This window comes from Grus americana, chromosome 5 (genome assembly GCF_028858705.1).
Source record: "Grus americana isolate bGruAme1 chromosome 5, bGruAme1.mat, whole genome shotgun sequence".
NCBI classification, from domain to species: domain Eukaryota; kingdom Metazoa; phylum Chordata; class Aves; order Gruiformes; family Gruidae; genus Grus; species Grus americana.
The window spans coordinates 18,320,216-18,330,889 of NC_072856.1; the positions used below are offsets into that span (position 1 = coordinate 18,320,216).

General features: G+C 52.7%; 2 protein-coding genes and 1 long non-coding RNA gene across 3 annotated transcripts in view; all 3 read right to left on the reverse strand.

Annotated features, from left to right (window-relative positions):
* Positions 1 to 303, reverse strand: part of LSP1 (lymphocyte specific protein 1) — a 50,790-nt gene extending 50,487 nt beyond the window's left edge. Inside the window, exon 1 of the mRNA XM_054827490.1 lies at positions 135 to 303. Within this exon, the coding sequence (XP_054683465.1) occupies positions 135 to 214 (80 nt within the window). The 5' untranslated portion in view covers positions 215 to 303. The remainder of the gene's footprint in view (positions 1 to 134) is intronic.
* Positions 304 to 1,046: 743 nt separating this feature from the next.
* Positions 1,047 to 5,035, reverse strand: TNNI2 (troponin I2, fast skeletal type). The gene is made up of 7 exons (XM_054826473.1): positions 5,030 to 5,035; positions 4,925 to 4,999; positions 2,863 to 2,904; positions 2,437 to 2,565; positions 1,933 to 2,022; positions 1,621 to 1,797; positions 1,047 to 1,307 (listed from the first exon to the last, which is right to left on the reverse strand). The coding sequence occupies exons 1-7, from the start codon at positions 5,033 to 5,035 to the stop codon at positions 1,209 to 1,211; spliced, it is 618 nt and encodes a 205-aa protein (XP_054682448.1). The 3' UTR covers positions 1,047 to 1,208.
* Positions 5,036 to 5,101: 66 nt separating this feature from the next.
* Positions 5,102 to 7,201, reverse strand: LOC129207031 (uncharacterized). The gene is made up of 3 exons (XR_008577350.1): positions 6,945 to 7,201; positions 5,361 to 5,445; positions 5,102 to 5,136 (listed from the first exon to the last, which is right to left on the reverse strand). It is a non-coding gene; the product is annotated as an uncharacterized LOC129207031 (long non-coding RNA).
* Positions 7,202 to 10,674: the final 3,473 nt, after the last annotated feature.

Consider the following 10,674-nt stretch of genomic DNA (forward strand, 5'->3'; position numbering starts at 1 on the left):
AGTCTCATGGGTCATCATCATTTTGGCCGTGCATCCTCCTTTCCCACCATCATCCCTCCCAGTTTCTCAGCCTCCCAATTTCCTAGGACCAGAAGGCAGCCGTGGTGTTGGGGTACCTAGTCCCTAGACCTCACCTCTCATTCTCCCCAGGAGATTCGTCTCCCACTTGGTTGACACCTTCCGCACCTTCCTGGCACCCCTCTGAGTCAGACATCTTCTTCCCTGGTCGGCACAGCAGCCCCGCAGACAGCTCTGGTGCAAGGGTGCTGCTGCTGTTTCACTTTTCCTGTGCTCGGCAGAAGTGAGCTGTGCCGGAAACTACACAAGCTATGGGGTTGGGGGGATGGGAGAGGAGCAAAGGGAAGGCAAATTTGGGGGTTTTTTTGGTTTTTTTTTAAAAACCATCGGGACTATTTTAAGGTTTTGCTTCTGCCAGCAGCTCAAAATCAGAAAGTGGTAGGCTAACCTAAAGGGAAAGCAGGGGGCATGGACATCCCCACTGTGGCAGGGAGAGGTGTGACCCATCGCTCCCCCAGCTGCCCATGCCACTTTGGGGACAGCCAGCGTCTCTAAACCACAGCACCCTGTAATGTACCGGGTACCAGGGTGCTGCTGCAGGAGCTGCTGAAGTTGTCCTGACTTGACGCCTCTCAAAGCCTGCTGGACCCAAAGAATCTGCTTCTGCCCTGCAGCCATCACCCCTCACCTCCCTTGGCAGCTGCTCTTCTTCTTCCCCATGGCTTCTCGCTGTTGCGACCTTGGGTGGAGGTTCTGCCCCCAGGGGTTGGACTCTAATATCTTTGTCTCTTCACCACCAGTGAAGGACATGGCCAGGAGCTGGTGGTACAGCCTGGCGGGAGGATGCCAGCAGAGCATGGTGGCACAGCCTCACCCTTTCCTCCCCATGACGAGAGGGGACGAGCATCCCTAGCTTCTGTAGGAGGACCAACAGCAGAGAGGTTCCCCATCCCGACAGCACAGCCCCTGCAAAAGCCTCCCCATCCCCACCAGGACCCCCACAGTGGGCGCAGACTCTGCTGGCACCATGGCAACATCTGCCTCTCCCGCCAAAGCTTTATTTACACCGCTGCTGCCAGGACGCAGCTCTTCGCAAAACCAGAGAGAAGCAGCACCCAGATGGTGCCCTTGAGCCCAGGGGGACGGTGGGGACAGGAGGGAGCAGAGGACGGGTGTGGAGAAGCAGATGCTTAGGACTCGCCAGCCTCAAACATCTTCTTCCTGCCCTCCATGCCGGACTTCTCCTCGATGTTCTTCCTCCAGTCACCGACATCACGGAGGTCCTTCTCCTGGAGGAGGGATGGGCGCATGGGTGCGAGCAGTGCCCCCCGGGGTGAGAATCCACCTGGGCATGGCCCTTCACCCATCCACCCATGGAAAACCCTGTGTCAGCTAAAGGAACCCAGTTCCACCCATGCTGTACATCTTTTTGGGCTGCACCCTCCTTTTTCAATGTCATGGGTGCCAGAGGAGGAAATATTAAGCAGGAAGAACATTACAGAGAAAGGCTCACTCTCAACCCTGTCTATCACACAGGGAAGCATGGACCCCCAAAAATGAGGGCCAACTCCTGTATGAGCATGCAGGAGAGGGAAGGAGTACCTTCTCAGTGTCTTCCTTCTTGACTTGCTTCAGGTTGGCTCGGAGGTCCATGCAGACCTTGTGCTTGGAGCCCAGCAGGGCCCGCAGCATCGCATCAGCGGACATACGCACCCTGCGCAGGGGTGGCCTCTTGAACTTGCCCCGCAGGTCAAAGAGCTTCTGGCTCAAGTCTTCCAGCTGTGGGGGGACAAAATGAGGGGGGAGCAGAGAGAGAGCGGGGCATGGGTTTCGTGAGACTGACCCAAGCAGCAGGGGGAGACACGAAGAATGGGCTGGAGACTCCCCTGAGGGATGGCTCCAGCAGAAACTCACCTCCTTGCTAGTCTTCTGTAGCTTCACCTCTGTGTCATACCTCTCCTCATCCACTGACTCTATCTTGGCATGAAGCTTTTTGCACAGCTCCTGGAGGGAAGAGCAGAGAGGGATGTTGACTGCTAGGACCCACACATGTGATTCCTCTCTCCTGACTGCTCTGGCTCTGAAAGACCTCAGTCCAGAAGACCGGATTGGATCAAAACCAGATGGTGAAGGGTGGCTTGCAGGCCAGCTCCTGGCCTCCGTGCTACCAGCTTCATGCAAATGCTGCCCCAACACATCATTAGAAACACAACTTTCCTGCCAGACAGACCTTTTTTTTTTTTTTCCCCAGAGAGACCCCAGCTGTCTCTCAAGCCAATTCCAAAACCAGCCAGCTCCAGGGCACCCACAGGTGAGAAGGGGAACAAGATGGGAAGGACAATCTAGATCCACCAGGCTGACTGATGGAGCCAAATCCTTTCTGCTCCAGCACAGTGAAAGCATTAAGGAAGTCTTTACCTGAAGTTCCTGCATGGATCCTGGGAGCGACAGAGGAGGGCAATGCTCTGCCAGGTAGTTTTGCTTTTCAACTTCCTTAGCAGCTGCTTCTCTTTCTATTTCAGTGGCAGCAAGCTGGAGCATAGCACTCTGGAAGGCAGAAAAGATGGTCAGCATGGAGTGGAGGTGAGGGAGGAGGGCATGGGGGGTTGGCAAGGGAGAGAGAGCCCTGACAGAGAGGCAGCTTGGGGAGCTCCCCATCAATACCAGTGTCTCCAAGAAAGGGATACTGGTGGGGACCCAGTGAGCAGTGGGGAAGGGTGTGGTGGCTCCCAGGTTGTGCAGCGTGACCTCTTTTAGGAGGGAGAGTGCCAAGAGCTGGCTGGCTCAGGATGGGAGATGGGATAGTGGGGACACACCTCGCCCAGCCCCAGCAGTGCCACGTACCTTCAGGTGTTGCCGGCGGGCAGTGGCTGCCCTCCTTTTTTTCTGCAAGTAGGAGGAACAAGAGAAAAACAGGTTATTGGGCACCCATTCCCCTTTCCATTCCCCTTCCCCATAAAACCCCGCAGTCTGCTAAGGACCTGCAGCCACGTTAGGGAGCTGGCTCCAGCCAGGATGTACTGCTTGACACATGGCTGGTCCCCAAACCAGTGGCACTCAAAGAGGCTCCCTGCTGAACCCAGCTTTGCCAACCTCAGGTAGCTAAAATCTACGAAGTGCCTCAGGCAAAGATAATAAGGGTGATGAAGATGTGCATATAACTTCAAACTTGATTCCTCGGGACTTTCAGCTTTTCCTCTAATTTCCTCTTCGCTCAGGCATGAGTTTTGCATTGCACTCAACCACCCTGATGCCCCTGAGCACTCGGGAGGTGTGAGGTGTCTTTCTGAGCAGTCCCTGGCACACACAGTGAGAAGGATGGCCAGGCAGGTGAAAACATAAAGGCTGCCTAATTTCTGGAGCTGAGACCCAGCACAGGTGATGTTGTGAAAAACAGCAACCCTTGTTGCAACTCTTCCCCAGCCTGGCAATTATGGGTATTTTGATGTGCTGCGTTAGGGCACTGGGGAGGCAGGTCCAGGGCGTGGGGGGTTCATCACAGCTGGAGGACAGACACAACCATGGGGTCTGCAGGGCTGGAGGCTGCTCTGGCCAGGAGAGGTGGAGAGCCACAAGGCAGCAGCTGCAAAACGCAGACTAGCTCCCTCTTCCCTGGGATGCCAGGTGAGCCCGGAAGGCCAAACCTGCCTTTCTGCACCCATGATGTGCTGGAACAGCAGCAACAGGTCTCCTATTTATAAAAGAAGCCACAACCATGATGTGCCGCTGCATCGCAGCTGTTTCCTCAGCCCTGAACACCAAGCATGGCTGAGTGTGGCTGGGGCAAGGGAAGTGCACCCTGGCATCTGATATGCTGCAGTGAGGGAGAAAAAGCAGTGTTTGGGTGTGTGTCTGTGCTGCATAGAGGAGGAAGTGGATAAGGATCTGCAGAGCAAAATCTAACAAAATCTGACTTGTTTTGCATATGCAAATGGTGCTAAGGCCCTCCTGACAGGACTGAAGTGCTCTGCAGAGGAAACGCATCCAGCTCAGAGATGCAGCGCACCATTAACCGACAGGACTTTGCTCATATGAATCTCGCCATGGGCCATGAGAGAACAGATCCCTTGAGCGCTGTTAGCCCAGGGCTTACTCTCCATCTGAAAACTGGTACCTTAGCAAAGAGTACCCTCCCAGCCTTCCCTGGGGGCACTGGGTTTGATGGGGAATCAAGGCACTTGTTGGACATCATCACCATATTGTGGAGTTTCTATGTGTCCCTGAAATCCTCTTTTCTCTTGGTGAAGACAAGCTTGAGCTTGTTGTGTTTTGGACATATGGGGAGGTGCCAAGCAGAGATGAAGGATGGAACAACTTGCTAAGAGGAGATACAGAGTGACAAAGCCATGCACAACTCTTCCCACACCTTCCCTTGTGTTTCCCCAGGCACCCGCAGGCTTCACGCCCAGCCCTGCTCCAGCTCTGCCAGAAGCCAGGGAGAACTTGCTAAGGATGCAACCTCCACCCTGCTCAGGCTGCCCTGGATCCAGGGCTCACCAGATCGCCTTTGAGAAGCGATTTGGCAGTGCTCGGTGGGGAGAAAACGAGGGGCTAGGTGTGGCTAAGGACGAGACGATGCTCAGCCAAGGGGCTGGGTGGTGGATGGGCTATGGGGAGAGGTGGCTCTGGAACACTGCCTTCCCAGCACCATCTCGTGGCCAGCTGGGGAAACAGGAAAGGAGGGAAAAAAGCATCTGACTCCAAGCCAGGAGGCAGAAAAGACCTTCAAAATGGATTTTTTTTTTCTGTTTCCCATCTTTACCAGAAGGAGTCAACAAGAAAGTCTTGCCATGAACCATTCTTCCACACACACACCCAGCAGCTGCTCTTCCTAAGGACAAATGGTGAAGCCAGGATTGATGCCATGAGCATTGCTAAAGGAAAAACCCCAGCAAGACACACTTACCTCTTCACTGTTCAGCAGGAGCAGGTGGACAAGAAAGGGAAGGAAGAGGAAGGGGAGAAAAAGGCAGTTAGCATCCTAATAAGAAACAAGCAGGGAAATCTTAACGAGCATAAAAATTTGGCGGTTGAACAAAAGTTTTGAAATGCCAACAATATATCAGAGACAGAAAAATGGGAACTTACTCAGACATCTTGCTTTAGATGGTTGTGAGCCTGCAATGAAAACCAAGGAAAAAAGAAAAAAAGATTCACAGTTATTCATGCTGGTGGTGACTTTCTTGGGTTTAAAAACAAAGCTAGATGCCTCTAGAAAAAAAAAAAAAAGAGGAACAGGTTTGCTCTTATTTCCCAACTTCTCCAAATTTTCATCATATGGGGAACTAGGCCACAGTTTGTGGACAAGAGCCAAACACGTACCTACTCACAGCCACACAAACCTCAGCATCTGGGGACTTCTGGCCCAGCGCTATTTGGTCTGGTCACAAAGAGAGATTTGTGACAGTAATTTCTGAAAGCATCTTTCTTGTTTGATCCGCAGGAAACCATTTTATGCAATGAAGGAAGAGGAAAAAGCTATTTTCAGTTTACAGCTTCACTTTGCCATGCAGTCTTGCCCCACTCCATGAACAAGAAATATCCCAGAGCCTGCGGAGGGTTGGGACACCCTGGGAACGGAGCCAGGCAGCGACCTCAGGTGACAAGGAAGGACTTCAGAGGATGCTGCTGCCAGTATATGCATCCATTACGCGGGGCAGGGGAGCCTGTTGCAACAACCTCAGCACAGATGACATAGAACGGGGTTGAAAGTTGTTGTTGAGTTGGTAAAGGCACAGTTTCGCCAGGCAATTCCTTGCATTTCCTTTAAGCGGAAATTTTATATGTGCAATCCAGAATATTAGGGAAGAGATGGAAGAGCACCTTTGTTTTGCTGTAAATTATTTCCCCGTAAGTAGAATTTTACTTTTCTAGCAGGGCAATATCTCCTGCTTATATCTCCTAATGGAAGAATGCAGGAGTGTCAGCCGAGCCCAAACTAAGCTAGTCCTTTGCAGAGCAGGCAGGCCCCCAAAACACAGCCAGCTGCAGACCAGGGAGGCTCTGTTGGGAGGTGAAGTGTTAACGGGGGCTCATGCCCGAGGGAGGAGGCACAGCTTGCAGGTCCAAGGAAACTTTATCCTGGAAAATGTGCAGGCCCAACACATTACTTGGATGGGGGGGAGGGGGAGGTGGAGGAAAGTGCTTCTAAAAATGGTCAGGGAGCTGCAGAAGGAGCTGCAGCTGTCTCCTCGGACGGCAGCCTTTCCCTAGTGCCAGCCCCGTGACTCAGGGAGGTCGGGATGATGTGAAGCAAAAGCCACCGCAGGTGGCTGGCCTACAGCTGAGGGACAGGGCGGCCGAGGAACGCCAGCTATTTTTACTTGCATCCCTGCCCCGCGCCCGCACCCACTCACTTCGGCGGCAGCGATGCTCTGAGCGCTGAGGAAGCAAGGGGACAACGCCAGGCTGCGGCTCGCTGATTGCAACGTGGGCTTTAAATCACCTGTTCTTGGTGGTGGGTTGGGGGGGAGGCATACAACAGTAAATTTGGATGCCATGCCTGTCTGAGAGTGTTTTTGGGGAGGAAAGTGCTGCAAAGACCAAGCTGGAGGTAAGTAGGGAGGATCACCAAGTTACTGCAGGCAAGGATCCCGCGTCCTATGGCCCTGGGGATGTCGGCGTTAGGGAGCCTGTAGCTCCGCTTGCCCTTGCCACTCAAGCCGGAGAGCAAAGCCAACCAGAGGAGGGGAAGGCATGAAACCAAAGAGAAAGAAGGTCACGGGAAAAGACAGAGGGAGACTTTCCGATGCACAGACCCTCTCCAACAGGCAAAGGATGGAGAAGGTTTTATTAGCACCCCCATTTCTCCCAGCAGGTCACCCCCACCTGGCATTTATCTGCCTAAAACTAAGGTGAGTGAATCTGCCCCCCCATCACCCCCTAAGAGCAAGCTGGGTCATTAAGAGACATGCAAAATGGCTCACCCGAGTCTGGAGGAGAAAATCAGAGTCCCGCTGGCCGGACAGGACTGACTGGCGAGCCACAGGCAGCTGGTTGAGTAAGGAGGTATAAAAGGGCTTCTCGGGTGGCTCAGCAGAAAATCCACCTTCTCTTTAAGGGCATGGAGACCTTCTCAGACCAATGATGTGCAAGAGTCCCTTGTGCACCTCCCTTGGCTGGGGCAGGCCAGACAGGCAGCCCAGGAGGAGAGGGCAGCCACCGGGGACAGAGGGGTGGGCAGGGGGAGGACATCTTCTACCCGCGGAGTGGGTGGAGTGGGTAGAGTCATGCCGGAGGAGCCGGGGAGGTGCTTTTCCTCGGGAGTGCTGAGGAGGGAGCCTTCCCCGCCTCCTCTTCATCCCACCAACCAGCCACACTAGATATGGCTTCAAGGTTGTGGGGAGTCCTGGCTCCCTGCACACAGCCATCCATCTGCAAGGCCTCTAATAAAATTTCCCCTTGGAGACACAGAGTGACTTATCCATGGACAAGGGCACGGCTCCACTTGCCTCCAAGGGCGTGGGAGCAGCTCTGCCCTTCAGCAACAAAAAGGGGAAAGAGCCTGCACCCCACAATCCACCACCAATAGCATGTGCAAGAGCGATCCCTGAGCAAGCCATCCATCACTAGCATGCTCTTTTAACATCACTTACCACACGGGAAACATTTGCAGCTCCTCCCCGTGTGAAATATTTCAACACAACTAAGGTTTTTTTAAAAAACCCAACCTGTGGAGCTGCTGCAGGCAGCCCCAAGGCTCACTGCAGCGTGGGGGCTGGGGAGAGACAGCAGAGCATTGGGGAGCAGGCACCATGCTACCAGCAAGAAAGGTATTTCACCCCCATGGGATGCCCCAGACCCATGTCTCCGTGGGTCCAAAGGAGAAGCAGGTGGAAATATAGTTGGAAATACTCACCAGTCCCAGTCACAGCACATGTCGTGCGTGTGTGTGTGTGGATCCCATGGAGACAGGAGCCCAAACAGCTCCTGCCCTCCTCCCCCAGCCCAGGCGCTCCCCTTTCAGCCAGGGTTTTTTAGGCTGATTCAGACATAGCCCTGACAATATTTTCCAGGCGCCTCTCAGAAGTTATACAGATAACAACAAATCCACTGCTGCAGGCTTCCTGTTTCACCACCTTTAGCATCGTGCAAGTAATGCTGCAGATGCCAGTGCAGGAAGAGCAAGTCCTTGAGACAGGGCTGGTGTCTTGCAGAGGTTTGCCCCCATAGCAGGTGGAAGAGGGAGATACCCCTAGCGTGGGCAAGGCTGGGTCCACTCAGGATTTCTCCCTCTGAAATGTGAAGAGGCAGATGGTTTGGGTAGCGAACATCTCTGTGTCGATGTATGCTGGCCTGTAGATCTGAGATACCCCCTTGCAAATCCACTGTGAGACTCCTGGAAATGCACAGCAAAGGTGCAGTTCAGCAGAGGTTTTGGCTGGTTTTGCCCTCATCTGGGCTCCCATGCAACAGCTGTGGGTCAGCACCTAGTGAAGGAGCTGGGCTTGGGAAGAGCTGTAACGAGGATCAGCCCGATCTAACCCTCCTCCTCACCCACCTCCTGCACACGCACGTCGCCAGGACAGTGAGCTCTAATGGAGTCAGGGGTCTGCAGCTCTAGGCAGATCTAGAAAACTCTGAGGTTAAACCCTAGCAGCTTCTGCTCCCCTAGGAGCATCCCTCACTGCAGCTGCTGAGGAAGACTCATTGGTAGAGGCATCACTGCACCCATCTCCCATCTGGAATTCAGCAAAAAACAGTTTGGCACGAGGAATGTCTGCTTGTCCCAGCTAAAGCCAGCTTCTCAGAAAATGAAAAAAACAGAGACGAAAGCAAGCATGCCTGCAGACAGAGAGCAGCCACTCTCAACAGCCAACAGCAGAAATCACCCATTCAGGGACAGCTTAGCCGCTTCACTTCTCAGTGACAACTCCATAAGCCACTCTAAAGTTAAACCAACTCTTTATTATTCTTTCCAAAGTCTCTACAGCCGTTTTCTTTAGCTCCCTATGCAGCTACACACATTCCAGCCACTGCTGGCCCACCGGTACTCCAAAGAACAGCTCAGCTATTGGTGGAGGGATCAAATCTGGCAGGGTTATCCATTCAAAAATTCCCACACCTGAGGAGTTTCCTTCAGCCCTGTGAAATAAAGGCTTTCTGACTCATGCCTGAGTCCAGGCATGCAGCACAGCAAAAGACATTTGCTCCAAGTTCAAGGTTTTGGTTATCAGCTTGTGATAGGGAAATGTTGGCCTGAAACAGCTGAATAAAGAAGTTCAAAGAAAGAAGCTCCACGACCAAAATTTTGGCTAAAAGAGATGTGTTTGTAAGATATGGAAGGAGTGGATGGTGAGATGTGGTAATAGGGTGAGCAGAAGGTTGAGCCTCTGAGTCTGCGTAAGGCTTTCCCAGGAGGTTAAGCTGTAGGGCAGCTCTCCAAAAAAAAAAAAAAAAAAAAAAGACCCCAGTCCTAGCATGTCATGAGGGAGAAACCCAGTGAGAACCAGGAAGAACAGAAAAACAAAACCATCCTAAAGTAGGAGCTATGGTTAGCATTAAGAAAGACAGAGGTTTCCAGAGGAAGTAGTGTAAGTGTTTGAGTGATGAATGAACAAGTGCCTTGCAGAAAACCTCAAGGAAGACATAAGAAAGCTCCAGGCAAGTCCTTCAGAGAGATGCTTGGCACTGTGAATATGAATTATGAGTGAGGGTATTGCACAGGGGCCGTGAGTGGACACACTGTTCACACTTGGGTACCTTTCCTGTGGAGCAGATGACTTTGTTCCCCTCCACTCATGCTAGAGGAATACACCATGAGTATGGCCCACTATTCCCAGAGCACTTTCACCAACTTGTGAGGCCAGACAGGGAAGACGTGACATGTACAGGAGGTTCTGCCCTATGATTTAGAAAATCTCACTGGCACCTCCAGGGAACCACCATGCATTGGAAGGACTAGACTGATGAATCCATGCAAGCTGTCCCTCATGGCCATCTCCTACACCCTTACAGTTTGCCTCCTCTTTAACATCCTACAAGCATCAAGTGGACAGGCACTATGGAGTGACATGACACCAGATGATACTATGTCTTATTTCCAAGGATGACATTGTTAGCAGAAACAAGCTTTCTGCTCAGCAGCAGTTGAACTCCTGGTAAAAGCTCAGGCAGGACTCCTGAGTGAACCAGTGTCTGACTTCCCTTTGCTTTCCCAAAATCACATCAGACCAAAGCAAAGCACATGGCTCCCATCCTGCCCAGATGCCCTCCCTCCAGTGTATCCCTAAAAGAGCTCCCCATGCTCTACTTCTGCCAACGCCAGCCTCTAGGAACTGCTACAAAGGAAGGCCATTGCCTCTGCATATTGTGCCAGTGCTGTCCTACATACCCCACAGCTACAGTCACCTCATCCACCCATGAGATGGAGTAAAGGCTTTGGATGCTGCCAAGCAACACGTCCACCCTGTCCATTTAGCTCCATGCCACCTTCCTTGACAGGGAGTGCTTCAGGCATGTGATGTTGATGCCCCCAGGCTGCAGGGACATCTCCAAACCCACCAGCAGGTCCTGATGACACTCCTGGATGTCCAGTGGGTACCACGCCCTCACGAACTCGTAGGCTGCCAGCAGCCTCATGCTGTGCTTGACCATCAGGTACAGAATGACGCAAGTAGGACCTAGAGAGTAACAATCCCTGCAGTGGATGAGTAC

Coding starts and splice junctions, on each gene's coding strand:
- TNNI2 (XM_054826473.1), bottom strand. Junction 2,566..2,862: donor CCCGCCGGCAACACCTGAAG/GTACGTGGCACT, acceptor TCTGCCTTCCAG/AGTGCTATGCTCCAGCTTGC. Junction 2,023..2,436: donor GATCCATGCAGGAACTTCAG/GTAAAGACTTCC, acceptor TCTTCCCTCCAG/GAGCTGTGCAAAAAGCTTCA.